The sequence below is a fragment of the Pelecanus crispus genome, chromosome W (genome assembly GCF_030463565.1).
Source record: "Pelecanus crispus isolate bPelCri1 chromosome W, bPelCri1.pri, whole genome shotgun sequence".
NCBI lineage: Eukaryota > Metazoa > Chordata > Aves > Pelecaniformes > Pelecanidae > Pelecanus > Pelecanus crispus.
The window spans coordinates 6,782,271-6,807,459 of NC_134675.1; the positions used below are offsets into that span (position 1 = coordinate 6,782,271).

The following is a 25,189-nucleotide window of genomic DNA, read 5'->3' on the forward strand; positions in this document are numbered from 1 at the left end:
AATGTAACAAGAGTGTGGAGGGGGAATAAATAACAGGAAACATCAGGATGGATTTGTGCATAACCAGTACTATTTCAGTGATGAAATACAGAGTTTGGAACATAGTGCCATTGGTAATTGATAATACACAGCTGTGTCTGTCTAATGAAACCTGGTAAATTCATGGCCCTGCTTTTATGGAGCACTGATTATAGTGAACCTCATGATTGAAACCTTGTTAGATTTGTGAGGAAGACCTCAGTGTTTCTGTTGACTTTTCATTATTCTGCAGATATCCTTAAACAGAGGTGCACTGTGTCATTGCTTGCTTGTTTCCTCGGCCTTGTCACTCACACTGTCCTTACAGCCACTTGCTTTTTCCTCCCGTCTCTTACCTCAGTATCTCTTTTGGGTGATCCCTAATACATGCAATTTCTTCTCTATGCTATCAGGAAATGTATGTGCCAGACCAAGAAATTGTCATCTTCACTATTTAAACTGAGTGACAGAGTGATTGCAGGTTTGTGTCACCTCACGTTTCATTTACAATTTGTCAATATTATGTTTCTTCTGCCTTTACATCAAGTATTTGCTACCCTTTTCTGTCTTCCTCTTATACACACACCATTTGTGTCCTCTCATGCTTTTCTTTCCAAATGTGTCATCTTCTTTTCTCATCCTTTTTTCCTCCTGTGTCTTTGTCCTTCTTTATCTTGCTTTTGCTCCCTTTGTCCACTCCCACTGCAGACATTAGCTATGCTGTAACTTTTGCTTTGTAAAAACATTCTCCATGTTGTTCTCACTTTGGCACTTCTGTTGTTTGCTTTCCTAATGCTGCTGTGCAGCCGTTTGCTGCCACCTGACGCAGCGATGCGCTCACTGCAGCGCCCTGCCCGCCACCGGGCTCCGCTGGCCCCCTGCCGCCTCTGCCTGGCTCTGGCGCTGGAGGCTTGGTCGCCCCTTGTCCCCTGGTCAGACCAAAGCATGGCTATCCTCTGTGACTACTCACTCCAGTGCTGTCGAAGTGCCCCCTCTGCACAGCTTCTTATTTATAGAAAATGAGCTAATGTTAAAACAAGGGAGGTAAGTTGTCTGATTTAGCCAGGACCATCATGATGTGCCCTTGCATGACTTTTCCATAAAGGCAATTGTAAAGTTGCAGTTCTGGGTTCACACCTAACAGTCTTACTCCCCAGACCCTCCAAGTATTTTCCTCTTAGAGTTTGGGGAGATGAGTGTCAGCTTGGAGCCCAGTTTGGGAATGCCAGATTATACTTCAGCTTGTCTTTCTGGAAAAATGTCGGTCCTAGTTCTGAACACCCATCTCTGGTGGGAAGCTGGCAGCTTCAGAGGGGCTGTGTCTCAGCTAGGATATCCCCTCACCACTGAGTGGCTTTATTATGCTGCATTATGGTGAAGCAATGGGTTTGCTTTTAAACAGCTCTTAACTTTGAACTGCACTTCAGACTGGAAATTACTAGTACATATGCAAGAGAAAAAAGGATGCTGGAGGCTCTTGTCAGTACTGTAGAACTTGCTTGCTCAGAGAAGAGTATGGAAGAGCTTTTGTGATGTTTGCTTACTGCACATACTGTTTGCCTGTATGACCTCATTTGTGCTTCCAGTCCGAAAGCAGCTTTCCTCATATGCCCTACCACATAATGTTAGTCAGTACTGAACATCTACAGCAATGGCCGTGTGGTGGGTTGAACTTGGCTGGATGCCAGGTGCCCACCAAAGCATCTCCATCACTTCCCCCTCCTCAACTGGACAGGGGGAGAAAAATACAATGAAAGGCTCATGGAACGAGATAAGGACAGGGATATAACTTGGCAATTACTGTCACGGGCAGAACAGACTCAACTTGGGGAAATTAATTTAATTTATTAACAATCAATTCAGAGTAGGGTAATGAGGTATAAAACCAAATCTTAAAACACCTTCCCCCCACCCCTCCCTTCTTTCCAGGCTCAACTTCACTCACGATTTTTCTCTACCTCCTCCCCACAAGTGGCACAGGGGGATGGGGAATGGGGGTTGCGGTCACTTCATCACATGTTGTCTCTGCTGCTCCTTCCTGATTAACACCTGATTAACAGGTGGCTCAGAGGCTGATGCCATCAGTGGAATTTTGGTTTTTTCAATCATGGGGAGGTTTACATGGCACCAGGCCTGCTGGCGGCTGATGGAGAGGGGAAAAGGATTCTCGCCCATGAGTTGGTGGGACTTATTGAGAGGGCTTTAAACTAGGTTTGAAGGGGGAAGGGGATATAACCAGGCTCGCTAGTGAGGAGCCCAGGGGCAGCATGGCAACGTTGGGGGCGAAATCAATAGCCCGGCTCAAGTGCATGTACACCAATGCACGTAGCATGGGCAACAAACAGGAGGAGCTGGAAGCCCTTGTGCAGTAAAATAGCTATGACATAGTTGCCATCACAGAAATGTGGTGGGACGACTCTCATGACTGGAGTGCTGCACTGGATGGCTATAAGCTCTTCAGAAGGGATAGGCAGGGAAGGAGAGGCGGTGGGGTGGCTCTGTATGTTAGAGAGGGTTTTGACTGTATAGAGCTCGACAGTGGTGATGATAAGGTCGAGTGCTTATGGGTAAGGATGAGGGGGAAGGCCAGCAAGGCAGATGTCCTGTTGGGAGTCTGCTATAGACCACCCAACCAGGATGTAGAGATAGATGAAGCGTTCTACAAGTGGCTGGCAGAAGTCTTGCAATCGCCAGCCCTTGTTCTTGTGGGGGACTTCAACTTGCTGGACATCTGCTGGAAATACAACACAGCAGAGAGGCAACAGTCTCGGAAGTTCCTAGAGTGTGTGGAGGATAACTTTCTGACGCAGCTGGTAAGTGAGCCTACCAGGGGTGGTGCCTCACTTGACATGCTGTTTACAAACAGAGAAGGGCTTGTGGGAGATGTCGTGGTCGGAGGCCGTCTTGGGCTTCACGACCAGGATATGATAGAGTTCTCGATTCTTTGCGATGTAAAGAGGAGGGGCAGCAAAACTGTTACCATGGTCTTCCAGAGGGCAGACTTTGGCCTTTTCAGGATGCTGGTTGGGAAAGTCCCTTGGGAGGCAGTCCTGAAGGGCAAAGGGGTCCAGGAAGGCTGGGCCTTCTTCAAGAAGGAAGTCTTAAGGGCACAGGAGCGGGCTGTCCCCCTGTGCCGTAAGACCAACCGGTGGGGAAGACAACCGGCCTGGCTGAATAGGGAGCTTTTGCAGGGACTCAGGGAAAAAAGGAGAGTCTACCGCCTCTGGAAGAAGGGGCGTGCAACTCAGGAAGAGTACAGTGGTCTTGTTAGGTCATGCAGGGAGGAAATTAGAAAAGCAAAAGCCCAGCCAGAACTCAATCTGGCCGCTCTTGTAAAAGATAATAAAAAATGTTTTTATAAGTACATCAGCAATAAAAGGAGAGCCAAGGAGGATCTCCATCCTTTGCTGGATGTGGGGGGGAACATTGTCACCAAGGACAAGGAAAAGGCTGAGGTACTTAATGCCTTCTTTGCCTCTGTGTTTAACAGCCAGACCAGTCATCCCCAGGGTACTCAGGCCCCTGAGCTAGAAGATAGGGACGGGGAGCAGAATGGAGCCCTCATAGTCCAGGAGGAAGCAGTTAATGACCTGCTATGCCACCTGGACACTCACAAGTCTATGGGGCCAGATGGGATCCACCCGAGAGTACTGAGGGAGCTGGCAGAGGAGCTCACCAAGCCACTTTCCATCATCTATCAGCAGTCCTGGTTAACAGGGGAGGTCCCTGATGACTGGAGGCTTGCCAATGTGACGCCCATCTACAAGAAGGGCCAGAAGGAGGACCCGGGGAACTACAGGCCTGTCAGCCTGACCTCGGTGACAGGAAAGATTATGGAGCGGTTCATATTGAGTGAACTCAACAGGCAAGTGCAGGTCAACCAGGGGATCAGGCCCAGCCAGCATGGGTTCATGAAAGGCAGGTCCTGCTTGACCAACCCAAACTCCTTCTATGACCTGGTGACACGCCTGGTGGATGAAGGAAAGGCTGTGGACATCATTTACCTGGAATTCAGCAAAGCCTTTGACACCGTCTCCCATAGCATTCTCCTTGGGAAGCTGGCAGCTCATGGCTTGGACGGGCGTAGTCTTCGCTGGGTAAAAAACTGGTTGGGTGGCCGAGCCCAGAGAGTAGTGGTGAATGGAGTTAAGTCCAGTTGGTGGCTGGTCACGAGCGGTGTTCCCCAGGGCTCTGTTTTGGGGCCAGCCTTGTTTAATATCTTTATCAATGATCTGGATGAGGGCATTGAGTGCACCCTCAGTAAGTTTGCAGATGACACCAAACTGGGTGGGAGTGTCAATCTGCTGGAGGGTAGGATGGCCCTGCAGAGGGACCTGGACAGGCTGGACCGATGGGCCGAGGCCAACTGTATGAGGTTCAACAGGGCCATGTGCCGGGTCCTGCACTTGGGTCACAACAACCCCATGCAACGCTACAGGCTTGGGGAAGAGTGGCTGGAAAGCTGCCTGGCTGAAAAGGACTTTTGGGGTGCACAGGCCTTATGAGGAGCAGCTGAGGGAACTGGGGTTTTTTAGTCTGGAGAAGAGGAGGCTGAGGGGAGACCTTATTGCTCTCTACAACTACCTGAAAGGAGGTTGTAGTGAGGTGGGTGTTGGTCTCTTCTCCCATATAGTTAGCAATAGGACGAGAGGAAATGGGCTCAAGCTGCGCCAGGGGAGGTTTAGATTGGATATTAGGAAAAATTTCTTCACGGAAAGTGTAGTCAAGCATTGGAACAGGCTGCCCAGAGAGGTGGTGGAGTCACCATCCCTGGAAGCATTCAAAAAACGGGTAGACATGGCACTCTGGGACATGGTTTAGTCTAGTCTACCCTTGATTGGTTTAGTGTGGACTTGGTAGTGTAGGTTAATGGTTGGACTGGATGATCTTAAAGGTCTTTTCCAACCTAACGATTCTGTGATTATATGATTCCTCCTCAGGGGGAGGACTCCTCATACTCTTCCCCTGCTCCAGCATGGGGTCCCTTCCGTGGGAGATAGTCCTCCATGAACTTCTCAAACATGGGTCTTTCCCATGGGCTGCAGGGGAATCTCTGCTCCGGTGCCTGAAGCACCTCCTCCCCCTCCTTCTTCACTGACCTTGGTGTATGCACAGTTTTTTCTCTCACATATTCTCACTCCTCTCTTCTGGCTGCACTTGCACAGCAGTTTTTCCCCCTTCTTAAATATGTTATCACAGAGGCACTACTACCGTTGCTGATTGTCTTGGCCTTGGCCAGCAGTGTGTCCGTCTTGGAGCCAGCTGGCACAGGCTTTGTCGGGCATTGGGGAAGCTTCTATCAGCTTCTCACAGAAGCCACCCCTGTAGCCTCCCCCGGCTACCAAAACCTTGCCGTGCAAACCAAATGCAGGCCATAACAGATAAAAGCATTGTTCATTATTATTCTTAAACATACTTTCTTGAAAATGTAATTTCAATTTGCGTTACAACTATATAAGCAATTAAGAGATAATTGGAAATGGGTTTGTTACATTAACTGCCTTTCATTTACTAATACTGTGTCCTCCAGCTCTGCTTCCCTTTATATGTTATATTTTGGCAGGCCAGTTGATATGACTTGCCTGTAACAGAAATCATGTGGTTTCACCACTGCACATGGGAGGGCATGATTTGGAAAGCACATGCCAAAAACCATGGAACATGGTAGATGTCCACATCCTCGCTCATCCCTGTACTTTCTCATGTGCAATAATACTGGATAATGCTGCATGATTTTTTTTTCCCCCAGTTCTGAGCTTTATTTACTTAATTTTCTTGTGTACCTGAGTAGCTGAGTGTACCCTTATGGACACTACATCAGTGAGCCACATCAAGTTCTATTCTGTGGATGCTCAGTATCACAGAGAGTGTGGGAAGCCAGCATAGTCATTGGACTTTGATGCTGTGGAAAAGCTCTGCTTCTGCAAGGCTTTTATTCTTTTAACTATATCAGTCTTCCTTGACAAAAAGGAGAAGTTTGTCCTGAAAGAGAATAACCTGAAAGAGAAGAGTGATTGCCTCTTCATTCTGTGTTACCAAGCTCCAAAGCTGTTTTGGGGGTTTTTTTTGTTCATCGATTACACTGCAAACTTGCTAAAAATACCTTCTGGCATTCACCAAAACACTATGCACACCTCCCATCTGTTATGCAGGGATGCCTACATATTATTGTTCAAAGTAGCAGTCACCAAATTAGTCTTCAATTTAGTGGTGAAAACATATTCCTCTTCCATATTCCTCAGCAAAACATCCATAGTTGAACTATTACAACATTTAGACTTACTCCATGGGCAAAATACTCTTTTATGCAGCATTTGCCTTCAGTTTTCACTGGGATATAGCATCCATTTTAGAGCTGTTAAACTTTGCTTTCTTTCTGTTGAGTACTTTATGGAAAAGGATCTTATTCATTACTAGATACAAAAGAAATTATTTTCTTTTCCCCAAAAAGTTGTTCCAGAACTTTACTGTTGGCCCTTCACAGACAGGTTGTACCTAGAGCAAAAGCTAAGTCAGACTAGCAAGCAGCCTGATTAGGAAGTGACCTTGTTGTCTCTGCTTACTGCATCCCACTTTCTGTATGTGTGATATCTGTCAATTTATTAGTACTAAACTGTACCTATTTAAAATATCATCCACTGACAGCAAATGTTCATTTTGCTGTGCAATTTGAACAAATCAGAATTTCCTGGTACCAGAGAAATCAACCTGCCCCTATTAAAGTAAATTGCCCAACATTTGTCGAGCTTGGTGGATTCGGGAGCAGAACCTAATTGATAGGGCATTCATTTTCAATATACAGATTTGAGCTACAGTAAATAACACTCCAGGTCTTCATAACTGTTTCCAATTTAAAATGTAGTTAATTCCCCTGTTTATGTTTCTGTCTTTCTCTATTATGCTCTAGCAATGATGCATTGTGTATGCTTTGAGAGTGGATTATATGAAGATATACATTGGTGTGTAAGGCTTCTTCTATCATTGATTTGTATATTGGAACATGTTATTTTTCTGTAAGTTTAAGTTTTCTCTAGGTTTGATAGGTATCATACATTCTGATAATTCTACATAAACCTTCTAAAATTACCACAACCAGAAATACCTCCTTTTGTTCAGCAAAAATATATCCTCCTTTTTCATTTACTGCTTAGTTAGCTTGATTTTTTGGTATCATTCATATGCTCATTATTATTTCACCTACCTAATCCCCATACTAGTAAGAGATGTTTCTGTATGACTCATGTACTGCTCCAACATTGTTCCTGCAGAACTACTGGAGCTCTGGTGGCAGTAGGAATTTCCCTGAGGTGAGGATAATCTACGTTGTTACATTCCAGTTATAAACTTTAGTTCCTGTTGGTATTTAGTGATTACTGTTATATACTCAAGGCCAGCTCCTTTTGAAGTTAAAATTTATTAGAGGAATTTTTAAGCAAAAAAACAAGGGAACTTCATCTCTAAAGGAATTAGCCTTCTGACACCTCTAGATTTTTAAGACTATTTTGTTTTAAAGTCCATCTATATATAACTTTCAGTAAGCTGCAGTTACAGTATCATATTCTTTTTTTAATGATTAAAGAATATATAGTATTGAAACTGCACTAAATGGAAAACTGCAGGCTGGTGACCCGCAAACAAATGTAAGCAGAAGAGATGGCACATCTGCATTCCTGATTCTTTCCGTAAACGGCACTATTGTTTTATCTACTGTTTTGGCACAGTTTCTTCTGGCTGAGCCAGAGTTTAGCCCATGGCTAATCTGTGGTCATAACATAATGAGAGCAGAATGTGAAGAGATTTTACTCTTTTGCAGCACACTTGTGGCAGCTGAACATACCTTCAGCTAAACCCAGGGGCAGGACCACAGATTTACCATTTTTTTCCATATTTTCTAATGTTCAATCTCTATATTCAGCCAAGCCATTATCTTGAATGAAGTGAGTGGTTTTATTCATGGCAATTTGACTGGAACTTATTGGATCAGGTAGGAAAAGGGCGAGTGTCTATCCATGTTTTGTTTTGCTTTTCTAGTCTATTTTAAATCTCAGTTTGACAGCCTTTACTTTCAGTACCCTGCTGCTTTTATGCCTAAATGCATTCAGCTGAGCTATTGTATTCATTTATCATATTCTGGTACAGTTTGTTCAGGAGATGGAGCTCACACAGGGTCCTGTACAGTGTTGATAATTTAATTCTGTGGGAAACAAGGAATTCAGGAGATCTACCCCAAGAGCGCCAAGCATTATACAAGTCAATATGACAAAGTTTCCTCCAGTCAGTCACAAAGGCCTGCGGTTTTGAAGGCTGGAAGTTTGACACAGAAACTGGAAACTATCGATCAGAAGATAATTTTTCTTACAAATGAAACTGGTCATAAAAAAACCCAAAAATTCAAATTACAGACCAGTAAACCAAGAGTATAAGAATCCCAGACAAATCTGCTTCCTGCTCAAAAATTCTTGTGCCTATTGAAGGAACATCTGTGAGATAAAGAAATAAGAGTCCTGTCATGAGGAAGTGGAAAAGAAAGTGGGACCTTAGGGATACATTACTCTGAAGTTTAGGGTGTAAGAGACCGAGTCTTAATGTTTATTCTGTGTGCATTGGTAATCGTCTCCATTGTAACCGATGCTACTTCTGGCTGTGTTATAATCCATTTTCCTAGAAGAGTTTGTATGTCTGTGTTGTGGTTTAGCCACAGCCAGCAACTAAGCACCACGCAGCCGCTCGCTCACTCCCCCTACCCCGATGGGATGGGGGAGAGAATCGGAGGAGTAAGAGTGAGAAACACTCCTGGGTTGAGATAAGAACAGTTTAATAATTGAAATAAAGTAAAAGAGTAATGATAATAATAACAATATAATAATGATAATAACAATAATAATATACAAAGCAAGTGATGCACAATGCAATTGCTCACCACCCGCCGACCGATACCCAGACAGTTCCCGAGCAGCGATCGCTGCTCCCCGGCCAACCCCCCCCCCAGTTTCTATACTGAGCATGACGTCATATGGTATGGAATAGCCCTTTGGTCAGTTTGGATCAACTATTCTGGCTGTGCCCCCTCCCAGTTTCTTGTGCGCCTGGCAGAACATGGGAAGCTGAAAAGTCCTTGACTAGCATAAGCAGTACTCAGCAACAACTAAAAACATCAGTGTGTTATCAGCATTCTTCTCCTACTAAATCCAAACCACAGCACTATGCCTGCTACTAGGAAGAAAATTAACTCTATCCCAGCCGAAACCAGGACAGTCTTATAGTCCTTAATTTATCTTGTATATAAAGCTGATGAATTAAAAATAATTGATTATTAAGACATTATAAAGCCTATATCTAAGACCCTGCTGGACCTCTCAAAATGTAAGTGACGTTTGATTCTATTCAATTAATTTCATCATGTTAAGAAGTGACTGTGTGACTTTACCCCTGGAGATGAGGACATGATCTGCATGGGCTTTAAATATTGTATGTTCTAGTTATAAATATAGTGCAGGCATCAACAGAAATATTCTAACTTAGGAGAGTTTTCCAGTATATCATTGTCTCAAATTCTTAACTTGTTTCAGTAAAAATAGCTATGTTTGTTCTTGATTCATGTAGCTAAGGATAGAAACAGGAAACACCATAACACATACTTTCTTGCACACTATCTGTTTATAGAAGAAGGGAGAGACTCTTGTTGATTATAAGCATTATGCAATTGAGGTAATTTTACTCATGTCTCTGAAGTAGAGGCACAAAATTTCTTTTTTTTTCTTTGTTTTGTTTCTAAACAATGGTTTGATTTTCCATTAAATAGAAAAGAAAGTTCAAGTTTGAAAGCTGGAACATTCCTGAATTTAAAAAGTTATAAATATAGTACTGTTCTTGAATATTTTTTCTGATTTATTTTTGATCTATGTTATAATAGTTTGCAATTTCATGATCATATGCTGGTTTTAACCAGGTGAAAATTGTTTGATAAATGGTATAAAAACGTGTAAAAACTCAAATCAAGGTCAACCAAAAGCATTTTGGGATTTAGGCCAAAACTGTCAAATATTGAATACCATACCAAACAAAACCAGGTGCAATAGTCAAAATGTTTAATTTCAATATTTTCAGAAAAAGAACAGTGTGATTTCTTCCATTTGCTGCAACACTTCATTTCAAATTTTTTTTCAATTTAAAAAAGAAATTTCTGTAAAGTTCAGTGAAATGTAACATGCTGGCTAAGGAACAGAAAAAAACCTTTCTGTTCAAATCTTTCTAATCAAACATCAGTTATTTTCAATTGGCAAGAAGAATTTTGCATACTTTGGGGGGGACAATAAGGCACCAGAATTACAAAATATCTTATTTACACACATATGTTCAGGCCTTATTCAATGTCCAAAGTGTTAAATGAGGCAATGATATGGGGTGAGCAAAACAGAAGGTCATCCATCTAGTTGACCAAGGGAAACCAATAGATGTGGGGCTTTTTTGATATTAGCAAAGCTTTTAATGCTGTCTCTCACAGTATCCTTCTGGATAAAATGTCCAGGACACAGTTAGACAAGTCCATAATACGTTGGGTGAACAATTGGCTGACAGGTCGGGCTCAAAGAGTTATAGTCAGTGGGGTTACATCAGGCTGGCAGCCAGTCACCCAGTGGGGTTCCCCACGGCTCAATTTTAGGGCCAGTGCTCTTTAATGTTTTTATAAATGAGCTGGACACAGGAGTCGAATGTACATTAAGTTTGCCAACGATACTAAACTAGGAGGAGCTGTGGACTCCCTCGAGGGTAGAGAGGGCTTACAGAGAGATCTGGATAGACTAGAGAGCTGGGCAATCACCAACCATATGAAATTTAACAAGAGCAAGTGCCGGATTCTCCACCTGGGATGCCGTAATCCTGGTTATACATACAAATTGGGGGACGAGAGGCTGGAGAGCAGCCCCATGGAAAGAGATCTGGGGGTTTGGGTTGATGGCAAGTTGAATGTGAGTCAACAGTGTGCCCTGGCAGCCAAAAGGGCCAACCATGTCCTGGGGTGCATCGAGCACAGCATCGCTAGCTGGTCGAGGGAGGTGATTGTCCCACTCTACACTGCACTGGTGCGGCCCCACCTTGAGTACTGTGTGCAGTTTTGGGCACCTCAATATAAGAAGGACATCAAACTATTAGAGTGTGTCCAGAGGAGGGCAACCAAGATGGTGAAAGGTCTCAAGGGCAAGGCTTATGAGGAGCAGCTGAGGTCACTTGCTTTGTTCAGCTTGGAGAAGAGAAGGCTGAGGGGTGACCTCATCACAGTCTACAACTTCCTCAAGGGGGGCAGTGGAGGGGGAGGTGCTGATGTCCTCTCTCTGGTGACCAGCGATAGGACACGTGGAAATGGAATGAAGCTGCATCAGGGGAAGTTCAGATTGGAAATTAGGAAAAGGTTCTTCACTGAGAGGGTGGTCAGTCACTGGAACAGGCTCCCCAGGGAAGTGGTCACAGCACTAAGCCTGTCAGAGTTCAAGGAGCGTCTGGACAATGCTGTTAGTCATATGCTTTAGTTTTAGGAAGCCTTGCGAGGAGCAGGGAGTTGGACTCGATGATCCTTATGGGTCCCTTCCAACTTGAGTTATTCTATGATTATATGATTCTATGAATATTCCTGTGTTAGTTACTGCCTGATGTGGATGCTTGGCAGTGTAGAATGTAGAGGACACAATTTGAACCATGTATTGGGTTTGCATGGCAAGGTTTTGGTAGCAGTGGGGCTACAGGGGTGGCTTCTGTGAGAAGCTGCTAGAAGCTTCCCCTATGTCCAATAGAGCCAATGCCAGCCGGCTCCAAGACAGACTTGCCACTGGCCAAGGCTGAGCCAATCAGCAACGGTGGTAGTGCCTCTGTGATAACATATTTAAGAAGGGGGGAAAAAACTGCTGTGCAACAGCAGTGGGAATAGAGGAGTGAGAATATGTGAGAGGAACAACTCTGCAGACACCAAGGTCAGTGAAGAAGGAGGGGGAGGAGGTGCTCCAGGCGCAGGAACAGAGATTCCCCTGTGTCAGGAATGCAGGTTTGTGAATCCTGCTGATTATGTCAATTTACTATGAATGAGTGACTTTACACAGTTTGATTTAGTAGCAGTTTAGAATTTACTTGTAGCAAATCGCAGGATTTGATTGTAATATTTTAATAGCACTCAGTCATCAGTAATCAACAAAGTGATTAGACAAAACTGATCAAAACAGAGACTTAGTTACAGATTTGAAGATGGCAAGGTTCACTCTATTACTACATGGAAGTGCATAAAGGAAAATTAAGTTACACTGAGCTGGAATGATTCACAGAGAGATTGTGTATGCAGGGGATAAGGGGGACCCTCCCGTTGAGTCACGAGGTTCAGAACAGACCCCCTTGCTTTCTAAACTCCTTCTCAGAGCGGAGTCTAGGTGCAGCTAGGTCCACTCAGTCTCAGACTTGGTCAATGGTTTATAGGACTAAGGATAATGCAGCAGTATAAGACTCACTTTGAAATTAAATCATACATCTACAGACTACTTAAACTGATTCACACATGCATACACACAAACATGAAAACATATATATATAAATGGTATACCTGTTAAAAATTCCCCTCGAGTTCAGTGAAATACATCTAATGCCTTGGCATTTCTCAATGGGCGAGGGTTGAGCCTCAAGGAGTGAAGGGTTTCAGCCCAGTCTCCACTGTCGGTCTTTGGCAATGGATTTCTGGTTGTAGCAAACTCTCAGAGTTTGCTAGCTCTGAGAGGCGTCTCACTCAGAGGGAGATGCTGGTGCAGCCCGCGGCAGTCCAGGAGAGCTCAAAGGGCCTCACTTAGGACTGCTGTTTATAGGATCGTGAGATGATTGACTTTAATCACCAGTAAATTTCCATCCGAGCCACAATTTGGGTCGGTAGTTGCTGGAATTCCAGTAACAATGATACCGCTCTGTTTCAAAGCTGTCAGGGGTAGCTGTTTGTTCTCGCTCCCCTTGTTAGCCATAATACGAAGATTTTGATAAGGACAGGGCCGCGCTCTGCTCCAGCCATGTAGGAGTTTCTGGTACAGTTAAGGGGCGCTTAACTGACCAACTCACTACACAAAGGCTGGGGTCTGGAATTCCTGAGGTCATAAGGCGGTTGAAGAGAAAGAGGAAGGGGGGGGATGCACCACCACACCCTGCAGCCCGTGGTGAAGACCATGGTGAGGCAGGCTGTCCCCCTGCAGCCCATGGAGGTCCACGGTGGAGCAAATATCCACCTGCAGCATTGAGGACCCCACACCAGAGCAGGTGGATGCACCTGAAGGAGGCTGTGACCCTGCGGGAAGCCCGTGCTGAAGCAGGCTCCTGGCAGTACCTGTGGACACGTGGAGAGCGGAGGCCATGCTGGAACAGGGTTGCTGGCAGGACTTGTGACCCCGTGGGGGACCCACGCTGGAGCAGTCTGCTCCTGAAGGACTGCACCCCCTGGATGTGACCCACGTTGGAGCAGTTCATGAAGAACTGCAGCCTGTGGGAAGGACCCACGTTGGAGAAGTTTGTGGAGAACTGTCTCCCGTGGGAGGGACCCCACGCTGGAGCAGGGAAAGAGTGTGAGGAGTCCTCCCCTGAGGAGGAAGGAGCAGCAGAGACAACGTGTGATGAACTGACTGCAACCCCCATTCCCCAACCCCCTGTGCCACTTGGGGGGAGGAGGTAGAGAAAATCAGGAGTAAAGTTAAGCCCGGGAAGAAGGGAGGGGTGGGGTGAAAGTGTTTTAAGATTTAGTTTTTATTTTCTCATTATCCTTCTCTGTTTTGATTGGCAATAAATTAAACTAATTTCCCCAAGTCGAGTCTGTTTTGCCTGTGACAGTAATTGCTTAGTGATCTCTCCCTGTCCTTATCTCGACTCAGGAGCCTTTCGTTATATTTTCTCTCCCCTGTCCAGCTGAGGAGGGGAGTGAGAGGGCAGCTTGGTGGGCACCTGGCATCTAGCCAGGGTCAACCCACCACAAACCATTAAGCCAAAGAAATACAAATTGTTCTGGCATTGAATGCCTGTGTCTATCTGAGCCATAAATAAAGTAGTTAACATGCAGGAAGGCTACAAAATCCTCATGCATTGTAGGAAGCATCTGGTGCATGTGGATGTCTGTACCTTAATACTTTTTTCCAACTTTGAGTGTAAATGTTTTGTATGAAATATTTACAGTTGTGATACTGCAAAAATGTTTGCAAAGATCTTGACATGCAGAGTCCAGTAGCATCATGTAATTCCCTGGCCAGGGATCATTTAATTGATCATAAACAACTGCCTAATATCTACATTTTAGGTGCCTCAAAGAGAAATTTTCTTAAATAAATGATCATATTTCCCAGATAGTGAAGAGAGGTAAATGCTTCCATGTGCATGTGATCTCCCTCTGGAAAGCTTTCCAGGCCAAATAGGAAACACTGGCATTTTAGAATGACTGCTTCATTAGACCCTTAAAAATCAGGAAAAAGTTAAGTACTTACTTTGAAAGCAGTGAATCATACCTGCAACTTTTGTTTTTAATTTTCTCACAAGGATTGACGAGGGTGACTAATTTTACCAGTCATTTCATGGCCCTACATCGTTTCAGTTTTGACAAAGAACAAAAATTATGAATATAGAAGCAGCATGTGGCAGAACAGGCACATGCTTAGAGCTGCACTTATCTCTCTCAGAGCAAGGTTATATCTACACAATGTAGTATACACAAACCTGAACTCAGTTCAAGGTAGCTACTCTAATGAGTAGACACATTGTAAAACTGCTCAGCTGTGGTTAGTCTAATACTGAGCTCTGCAGTACCACACTTTCTTTAAAGTAAGTGCAGGGATAATTCAGGTATATCTGTACTGAACTACAGCTACAGTGCTGGCATATCCCGATGCTGTGTGTCAGGCTGTGATGCTAACATTTCCACACCGCACAAAAGAGAGCTTGACCCTTCTTTCAAATTTGGCTTTCTACATGTATAGTCATCTACGTTTATGCATGTAAGAAGAATTTAAATCTTGCCTCCTTGTACGTAAGCAATTGGAAGGAAAGTTAATTACTCATAAAAAATGCTGAGTTTCATTTTAACAGCATGTTAATCTGGCTTATGGATTTGTTTAATGTATCTCTTTCTGTCCCCTGCCATTTTTCCTTACAGACCTTTTGCGGTGGCCACAAATCAGCAAGTGCAGATCACCTGAGCTGGAGACATTTTCATGTTATTGGACTGATGGACATTTTTATAACCTCACTGCTCCAGGAACAATACAACTATTGTACATGAAAAGGTAATAATATGGAAACAATGAAAGAAAGAGGAAAAGAGAGATGTCATATACTTTGATAAGCCTGTTAGCTCGTTGCTGTTAATTTTTTGCTATGATGTGAACCATACTATTTTAAGGGCATAAAACTGTGGTTTAAGTACACATTTTTCAATGTCAAAATTTGTTGTTAATTATCAAGCATTTTGCAGTGACAAGCATTACTTGGCAGATAATTAAGAACACATTCTTATTAAATTTAGGTCCAGTTTGCAGAATCTAAAACTGAACACTGTATGGCTTAGGAAAGGAGTTTTTAATAGGGAACTTCAGTTTATTCCTTATCAACCTAACATGCAACTGTGAGATTCCTTATATCTGTGCTCAGATGTGGAGTTTGGATACAAGCCCCTTTCAATTTTTTATTAAAGTTTTTTAGAACTTCCATTGATCAATTGCTAGATTAAAGTCTGAATGTGCAAATCCAAGCAAAAAGGCTGCTCTGAGACTGGGGATTATGTTTCATTGAGCCCTGTTCAATTCTGATTCACATTCCACTTAAACTCTTGTAATTTTCAGGTTGTTACAATGATTAGCTTGAAAGAGGACACAGACATCACCAGTAATGGCTATTAAGGAAAACAGGCCTTTTGTTCACAGGAATAGGAGGATGTGAGTTTCTGTTCCATCTAATGTTTCAACCTTTTTGATCTACAGACACTTTCTACTGGTGATGATACATTTGCCTAGCAAGCTTAAGCTTAATGGCAAAGCTTGATTTCTTACTTTTCCGAGACCTCTCAGAAATATAGGAGTCCAAGTTAAACCCACTATTTAAGTGTAAATGTTTACTTGACAGTTGTCAGTGGTATGCATCAAGACAGTACAAACTTTAAAAATTAATTAAACTCTACAATAAAGCAGTACCACATATGTTGAACAGATCACATTTCATCTTTGCCCCAGAAATTAGTATACTACAATAAAAGAAATGGATTGAACATGCATATTAAAAATATTTCTGTTTCAATGTGCAAGCAACACAGCAACACAAGGCTCAGGACTGAACTATAACTAACCCAGTCTCCTGCTTAACACAAACCATAGTGTCTAACTGTGTACACCTTTAGCAAGTCACCGAGGCGAAGGGCTCCGGGGCGGACGCTCGTACCGGGGCACCCTTGCTATAGGCGGCAAAAAGCGCAGGGCGAGAGCGGGCAGCCCAGCCCCCCGCCTAGAGCGGGGAAGGGCGGGCTGCTGACGTGCAGCAGCTCTGACGCAGCGTGGGCGGGGCCAGGAGAGATGGCGGCCAAACCCCCCCACCTATAAAAGCAGCCCCCAGGGAGCGCGGCGACCGGGACGGGCAAACAGGGCGTGGCACGTCAATTTGCGCGGCAGTTGGCGCGGGCAGGGCGCGCGAGGAAGGCTGAGTGCTCCCATTCCTAGTTCCAAAGGGAAACTCAGGCAGTGGTCATCGTTCTCCCAGGAGAACACCTGGCAGCTATGGTTACCACCCACCCAAAAGCCAGCACCAGAAGGAACGTGGAGACCCAGACGGAGCTCCCGCACAAACATGCAGCCGTCCAGGACTCCGGCTGCAGGGAGTGCCTGAGCCTGTTGCTTGTACCGGAGGGCAGCAGAGACAGCAGATGTCTTCACTGTGACCAGGTAGATGATCTCCTCGGCCTGGTGGCAGAGCTGAAGGAGGAGGTGGAAAGGCTGAGGAGTATCAGGGAGTGTGAGAGGGAGATAGATTGGTGGAGCCGCAAACTATCATCCCTGGGGCCAAGGCAGCAGGCGGAGGCCCCACAAGAAGCAGAGGATCCCCTACCCTCTTGCTGGCAAGCAGAAGGAGGGGATCCAAGAGACAGGGGGGAATGGAAACAGGTCCCTGCCCGGGGAGGCAGGTGAATCCCCTCCCGGCCTCCCTTAACTTCCCAGCTGCCCTTACACAACAGATATGGGGCTCTGGAAGTTGAGGGCCAGGCAAGTGGGGAGGTGAAGGTGAAGGTCCAGCCAGGGAGTTGCCTAGGATGAGTCAGTCAGCCCCATGGATTACGACTGCCCCTGTTAAGAAAAAAAGGAGGGTAATTGTGGTAGGCGATTCCCTCCTGGGGGGAACAGAGGGCCCAATCTGCCATCTGGACCCATCCCACAGGGAAGTCTGCTGCCTCCCTGGGGCCCGGGTTAGGGACATTACTAGGAAACTTCCTGACCTCGTAAGGCCCACGAATTATTACCTGTTGCTGGTTGTAAAGGTTGGCAGTGATGAGATTACAGAGAGAAGTCCTAAAGCAATGAAGAGGGACTTCAGGGCACTGGGGTGATTGGTTGCAGGATCGGGAGCGCAGGTAGTGTTTTCCTCAATCCCATCAGTGGCAGCAAAGAATGCTGAAAGGAACAGGAAATCTCATCTGATTAACAGGTGGCCCAGAGGCTTGTGCCATCAGTGGAAATTTGGTTTTTTCAATCATGGGGAGGTTTACATGGCACCAGGCCTGCTGGTGGCTGATGGAGATCAGCTGTCTCCAAAGGGGAAAAGGATTCTTGCCCATGAGTTGGTGGGACTTATTGAGAGGGCTTTAAACTAGGTTTGAAGGGGGAAGGGGATATAACCAGGCTCGCTAGTGAGGAGCCCAGGGGCAGCATGGCAACGTTGGGGGCGAAATCAATAGCCCATCTCAAGTGCATCTACACCAATGCACGCAGCATGGGCAACAAACAGGAGGAGCTGGAAGCCCTTGTGCAGTAAAATAGCTATGACATAGTCACCATCACAGAAACATGGTGGGGTGACTCTCATGACTGGAGTGCTGCACTGGATGGCTATAAGCTCTTCAGAAGGGATAGGCAGGGAAGGAGAGGTGGTGGGGTGGCTCTGTATGTTAGAGAGGGTTTTGACTGTATAGAGCTCGACAGTGGTGATGACAAGGTCGAGTGTTTATGGGTAAGGATGAGGGGGAAGGCCAGCAAGGCAGATGTCCTGTTGGGAGTCTGCTATAGACCACCCAACCAGGATGTAGAGATAGATGAAGTGTTCTACAAGTGGCTGGCAGAAGTCTCGCAATCGCCAGCCCTTGTTCTCGTGGGGGACTTCAACTTGCTGGACATCTGCTGGAAATACAACACAGCAGAGAGGCAACAGTCTAGGAAGTTCCTAGAGTGTGTGGGGGATAACTTTCTGACGCAGCTGGTAAGCAAGCCTACCAGGGGAGGTGCCTCACTTGACCTGCTGTTTACTAACAGAGAAGGGCTTGTGGGAGATGTCGTGGTCGGAGGCCGTCTTGGGCTTCACGACCACGATATGATAGAGTTCTCTATTCTGGGCGATGTAAAGAGGAGGGGCAGCAAAACTGTTACCATGGACTTCCGGAGGGCAGACTTTGGCCTTTTCAGGACGCTGGTTGGGAAAGTCCCTTGGGAGGCAGTCCTGAAAGGCAAAGGGGTCCAGGAAGGCTGGGCCTTCAAGAAGGAAGTCTTAAGGGCGCAGGAGCGGGCTGTCCCCATGTGCCGTAAGACCAATCGGCGGGGAAGACGACCAGCCTGGCTGAATAGGGAGATTTGCAGGGACTCATGGAAAAAAGGAGAGTCTACTGCCTTTGGAAGAAGGGTCGGGCAACTCAGGAAGAGTACAGTGGTCTTGTTAGGTCATGCAGGGAGGAAATTAGAAAAGCAAAACCCCAGCAAGAAGTTAATCTGGCCAATGTTAGAAAAGATAATAAAAAATGCTTTTATAAATACATCAGCAATAAAAGGAGAGCCAAGGAGGATCTCCATCATTTGCTGGATGCCGGGGGGAACATTGTCACCAAGGACAAGGAAAAGGATGAGGGACTTAATGCCACCTTTGCCTCTGTGTTTAATACCCAGACCAGTCATCCCCAGGGTACTCAGCCCCCTGAGCTGGAAGACAGGGACGGGGAGCAGAATGGAGCCCTCATAGTCCAGGAGGAAGCAGTTAATGACCTGCTATGCCACCTGGACACTCACAAGTCTATGGGGCCAGATGGGATCCACCCGAGAGTACTGAGGGAGCTGGCAGAGGAGCTCACCAAGCCACTTTCCATCATCTATCAGCAGTCCTGGTTAACAGGGGAGGTCCCTGATGACTGGAGGCTTGCCAATGTGACGCCCATCTACAAGAAGGGCCGGAAGGAGGACTCGGGAAACTACAGGCCTGTCAGCCTGACCTCGGTGCCGGGAAAGATTATGGAGCGGTTCATATTGAGTGAACTCAACAGGCAAGTGCAGGTCAACCAGGGGATCAGGCCCAGCCAGCATGGGTTCATGAAAGGCAGGTCCTGCTTGACCAACCTGATCTCCTTCTGTGAACTGGTGACATGCCTGGTGGATGAAGGAAAGGCTGTGGATGTCATCTACCAGGACTTCAGTAAAGCCTTTGACACCGTCGCCCACAGCATTCTCCTTCGGAAGCTGGCAGCTCATGGCTTGGACGGGCGTAGTCTTCGCTGGGTAAAAAACTGGTTGGGTGGCCGAGCCCAGAGAGTAGTTGTAAATGGAGTTAAGTCCAGTTGGCAGCCGGGCACGAGTGGTGTTCCCCAGGGCTCTGTTTTGGGGCCAGCCTTGTTTAATATCTTTATTGATGATCTGGATGAGGGCATTGAGTGCACCCTCAGTAAGTTTGCAGATGACACCAAGATCGGTGGGAGTGTCGATCTGCTGGAGGGTAGGATGGCCCTGCAGAGGGATCTGGACAGGCTGGAACGATGGACCGAGGCCAACTGTATGAGGTTCAACAAGGCCAAGTGCCGGGTCCTGCACTTGGCTCACAACAACCCCATGCAACGCTACAGGCTTGGGGAGGAGTGGCTGGAAAGCTGCCTGGCTGAAAAGGACCTGGGGGTGCTGGTTGACAGCTGGCTGAACATGAGCCAGCAGTGTGCCCAGGTGGCCAAGAAGGCCAACAGCATCCTGGCTTGTCTCAGGAATAGTGTGGCCAGCAGGAGCAGGGAGGTGATTGTCCCCCTGTACTCGGTGCTGGTGAGGCCGCACCTGGAATACTGTGTCCAGTTTTGGGCCCCTCACTACAAGAAAGACATTGAGGTGCTGGAGCGTGTCCAGAGAAGGGCAATGAAGCTGGGGAAGGGTGTGGAGCACAGGCCTTCTGAGGAGCAGCTGAGGGCACTGGGGTTGTTTAGTCTGGAGAAGAGGAGGCTGAGGGGAGACCTTATTGCTCTCTACAACTACCTGACAGGAGGTTGTAGTGAGGTGGGTGTTGGTCTCTTCTCCCATGTAGTTAGCAATAGGATGAGAGGAAATGAGCTCAAGCTGTGCCAGGGGAGGTTTAGGTTGGATATTAGGAAAAATTTCTTTACGGAAAGGGTAGTCAAGCATTGGAACAGGCTGCCCAGAGAAGTGGTGGAGTCCCCATCCCTGGAAGTGTTCAAAAAACGGGTAGACATGGCACTCTGGGACATGGTTTAGTCTAGTCTACCCTTGATTGGTTTAGTGTGGACTTGGTAGTGTAGGTTAATGGTTGGACTGGATGATCTTAAAGGTCTTTTCCAACCTAAACGATTCTATGATTCTAAGTCCTGACTCTGGCAGAGCTACAGCATTTCCTTTAGAAAAGCGTCTGGTCTCATCAGCTAAGTGCAAGACCTGTGCTTATTCGCAGAAATGCTTCTTTCTCAGTTTATGTAGCATCTGCCTTTTTACTTCTTAAGCACCCACTGCAGTATTGAAGGCTGCACTTGGCATAATTGGTTTAGCTTAATCCTCCTTCTGTACAGCTTGAATGGCTCTTAGTAAGAAAAGGCATTTACAGTATATTTTTAACAAACCAAGACTGAATTTTTTTAAAAGATCCCTATTCGGTCTATATTTGGTCTGAGAGAGAGTACTGAGATAAAGAACAGCAACAGCAGATCTGTTCGTTATGAGATTTGTTGTTCTAAAGTGACTTCAGAAATACTGAATAAATGTCTATCACTTTTCCTGTAGAATATTTCTAATAATCTGGTTGTTCCCATTTTGCTTTACTGAAGACTTCTTTCGTTTTGGACCTGATGCATAGTTTCAGCTTGGCCATATGAAAATGACTCCACAATACACAAGTAGCAGTGTTTCTCAGTCTAAGAATTCATGCCACTCTTTATAACTGCTGGTTTTAAGAGATGAAATGAAATATATGAATTTAATATTTCCTGCTGCAATTCTTTTATTTACAAAGAACACTTATGAATTTTTGAACAAAGTGAGAATGGAAAAGCATAAGGGGTTTCTTGCTAGTAGTTCCAAGTCTGTGTTTTAGAAATTCTGTATCCCAAGGAATTTAGTCCTTCCTCACTCAGAGCTGTATTTCTCTTCCCTTCTTTCACATCCTGCAGTCATGGGTTGGTTTGTGCAGGGTCTCCTGCAGCATTCACCCTCGGGCACTTTCCTGTGTGAGCCAATGCTCCAGTGCCTACATCCCAATTCAGCTCCCCAGGGCAACGCACTCCCCTGTGCATAGCTTTGCAGGTGGTGCAGTACTGATCTGCCTTAAGGACTGGCTTTCAGTGTTTCAGATCTCATTATGTAGATGACCATCTTATTGCAATTTAATTTTGCCTGAACAACAGTTGCTTAAATGCATATGAAATTTACCTAAGTTTGTGCTTGCTGGTAGTCATTAGCACCTACCAGCATGACATGTGCTCTCTGACCCATCTTTTGGAAACACCATCCAAAGCACAGAAATGCCATTACCAGTACATGAGAACCTAAACACATTTATGCAGGCTGCTTGGATAGTGGTTTGGCTTTATTCTAAGTCACAGTAAATATTGACATGTATTTCTCACTTCCATAGAAGTTATGACTTATCAACAACATGTCTTGTAACATCTATAATTTGTACCTTGTAAGATCTATAAATCTCTCTCTCATGTATATTATATTTTTGTTGTCATTCTAGGAATGATGAAGACTGGAAAGAATGCCCTGATTATATTACTGCAGGAGAAAATAGCTGTTATTTCAACACATCCTACACTTCTATTTGGATACCATATTGTGTTAAGCTTGCCAATAAAGATGAAGTATTTGATGAAAAATGTTTCAGCGTTGATGAAATAGGTATGCTTCCATTATGCATTTTACCTCTATATTTTTATACCACAATAGATGTGATTCTATAAGCTTTCATATTAATCTTACTGTATTTAAATTCTGCCTCTCAGAAAGGTTAGTTTCTAAAAAATATGATATATAGGAAGGGATTTGGTTTTGTAACATATGTAATGTGATCCACACCAGAAAATATTGCCCAGGTTGGAAGAAAGCTAAAAGGATAAAAGCAAATACGTGGTTTCTCTTTATTTATATTTATTATTGAGAGACCAGTGGTGTCTCAAATGTCTGCAGATGAGTTTGCCTTTGCTGTCACTCTCAGCCCTTTCTAATGGATGCTACATCCACTTGTTCAGTGTGAGCAAGGATGGCATTAAAATCTTGATTCTGAAAAGTTCTGGAACCAAACAGGTTTTTGTTCCCGAATCAAAAGTAATCTGCAGAATCAGGATGTCTAGCATTTCTAAGCTAGAATTTATATTTATTGTGACTGTCTGGGATTTTCCAGACATCATTGTCTGTTCAGAGCAGTGGTGTATGTATATGCAATTAACACTTTATTCCTGCAAGTGACTAGAATACCCACTGTTCCCTTTTCTTCAGCTGAGCAAAATTAGAATAATTTTTCAGATACCATAGTTTTTCAATGTATTTCTATATTATTTCTGAAGTAGTTATTAAATATTTATCTTTCTGTGTTACTCCAATTATTATTTTTATTTATATTGAGAACTCTAAATTTAAGTTTTGATGGAGAACTGTTTATGTCTCAGTGTTTTATAAGCTGCTATTGGAAAATGTAGTGTATTAGGTAATACATTCTTAGTCTTCTTCATTAGTCACTCAGGTAAGATTTATGCAGAGCATGTCTACTGCCAATGGCAGGGTGTCTTCTTGTTACCAAACTTGTAGTGACTTTGCCATTGATTTATAGGTTTAGATTTTGATCAGCAAATGTGTGGTTAATATGCTTTTTTAGTCCTGAAATCATTTAACAGTATGTAATAAGAATGATCATTTCACATTGAAAACTGGCTGGTTTATTCCAAATACTCTGTTTAAACAGTACTACCAGATCCCCCTGTCCACCTTAACTGGACTCTGCTAAATACTAGTCAGACTGGGATCCATGGGGATATCCAAGTAAGATGGGATCCACCACCAACAGCAGATGTTCAGAAGGGATGGATTACTCTGGAGTATGAATTGCAGTACAAAGAAGTTAATGAGACAAAATGGAAGGAGGTATGAAGCAAATACTTATTATACAATAGTCATAGTACAGTACAGCCTTGTTCTGTCCCTAACACTTTTGTATTGTTATGAAAAGCAACAGGTTTGTAATTGCTAACTAGACGATACCTTAAGTCTTAAACAATATGCCCATATTCTTCTGAAGTTTTTTGACAAACATTGTAACTTTATGTGTCAAGATAGTTGGCACGCAGAATAATGATGAGACCCTGAAATCCCTGTGTTAGATTAGGAAGTATAGCAATAGTCACATATATACAAGTTTTTTCAAGGATAAAATATTTCTCTATTGTTTTCCTAAACCTCAGCTATTTAAAACAGTGCATGGTATTTTTAGTAGTTGGAACAGGAATATTATGGTTGGAAAATGTCACTGTGTCAGTCCAGATTTTTCAGGGTACCTGTAAAGTTCTAATACTTATAAATATTGTTTCAATATGATATATGGTGTATATGGCTATGGTGGATCTTCTTGCACCCCTCCTGGGAAATATGTATGCTCGATTACCTCTCTGAAATGCCTGTACACCAACGCACGCAGCATGGGGAATAAACAGGAAGAATTAGAGATCTGTGTGCGGTCGCAGGGCCATGATCTCATTAGAATTACGGAGACGTGGTAGGATGGCTCACATGACTGGAATGCTGTCACGGATGGCTACGTACTTTTTAGGAAAGACAGGCCAGCAAGGCGAGGTGGTGGAGTTGCTCTTTATGTGAGAGAGCAACTGGAATGTATCGAGCTCTGCCTAGGGGTGGATGAAGAACAAGTTAAGAGCTTATGGGTAAGAATTAAGGGGCAGGCTAATATGGGTGACACTGTTGTGGGTGTTTACTACAGGCCACCTGATCAGGAAGAGGAAGTCGATGAGGCCTTCTACAGACAGCTAAAAGTAGCCTCATGATCACAGGCCCTGGTTCTCATGGGGGACTTCAATCACCCTGATATTGTTGTCTCACAAAGGGAGTTCGTTACCTGGTGTGCAACAGTCCAATCCACACAGAGGATTTCAGAGTAGCCTTCAACAATATCTGCTGGAAAGACAACACAGCTAGGCACACACAGTCCAGGAGGTTCCTGCAGAGCATTGATGATAACTTTTTGACACAGGTGGTGGAGGATCCAATAAGGAGAGGTGTGCTGCTGGACCTTGTACTAACAAAGAAGGACTGGTTGGGGATGTGAAGGTTGGGGGCAGCCTTGGCTGCAGTGACCATGAGATGGTGGAGTTCAGGATCCTGTGTGGAGGAAGCAGGGCAATAAGTAGGTTTACAACCCTGGACTTCAAGAGAGCTAACTTTGGCCTCTTCAAGGACCTACTTGGAGGAATCCCATGGGTTAGGGCTCTAGAAGGTAGGGGGGTCCAAGAGAGCTGGTTAATATTCAAGCATCACTTCCTCCAAGCTCAAGATCAATGCATCCCTATGAGTGAGAAATCAAGCAAAGGGGGCAGGAGACCTGCATGGATGAGCAAGGAGCTTCTGGCAAAACTCAAATGGAAGAAGGAAGTTTATGGAATGTGGAAAAAGGGACAGGCCACTTGGGAGGAATATGGGAATGTTGTCAGAGTATGCAGGGATGCAGT

At 44.7% G+C, this 25,189-nt stretch overlaps 1 protein-coding gene across 1 annotated transcript in view; it reads left to right on the forward strand.

The window, feature by feature from the left end:
• Positions 1-23,600, forward strand: part of LOC142596460 (growth hormone receptor-like) — an 87,830-nt gene extending 64,230 nt beyond the window's left edge. Inside the window, exons 2-4 of the mRNA XM_075725568.1 lie at positions 15,170-15,299; positions 22,195-22,355; positions 23,416-23,600. Coding sequence (XP_075581683.1) covers positions 15,170-15,299; positions 22,195-22,355; positions 23,416-23,600 — 476 coding nt within the window. The remainder of the gene's footprint in view (positions 1-15,169; positions 15,300-22,194; positions 22,356-23,415) is intronic.
• Positions 23,601-25,189: the final 1,589 nt, after the last annotated feature.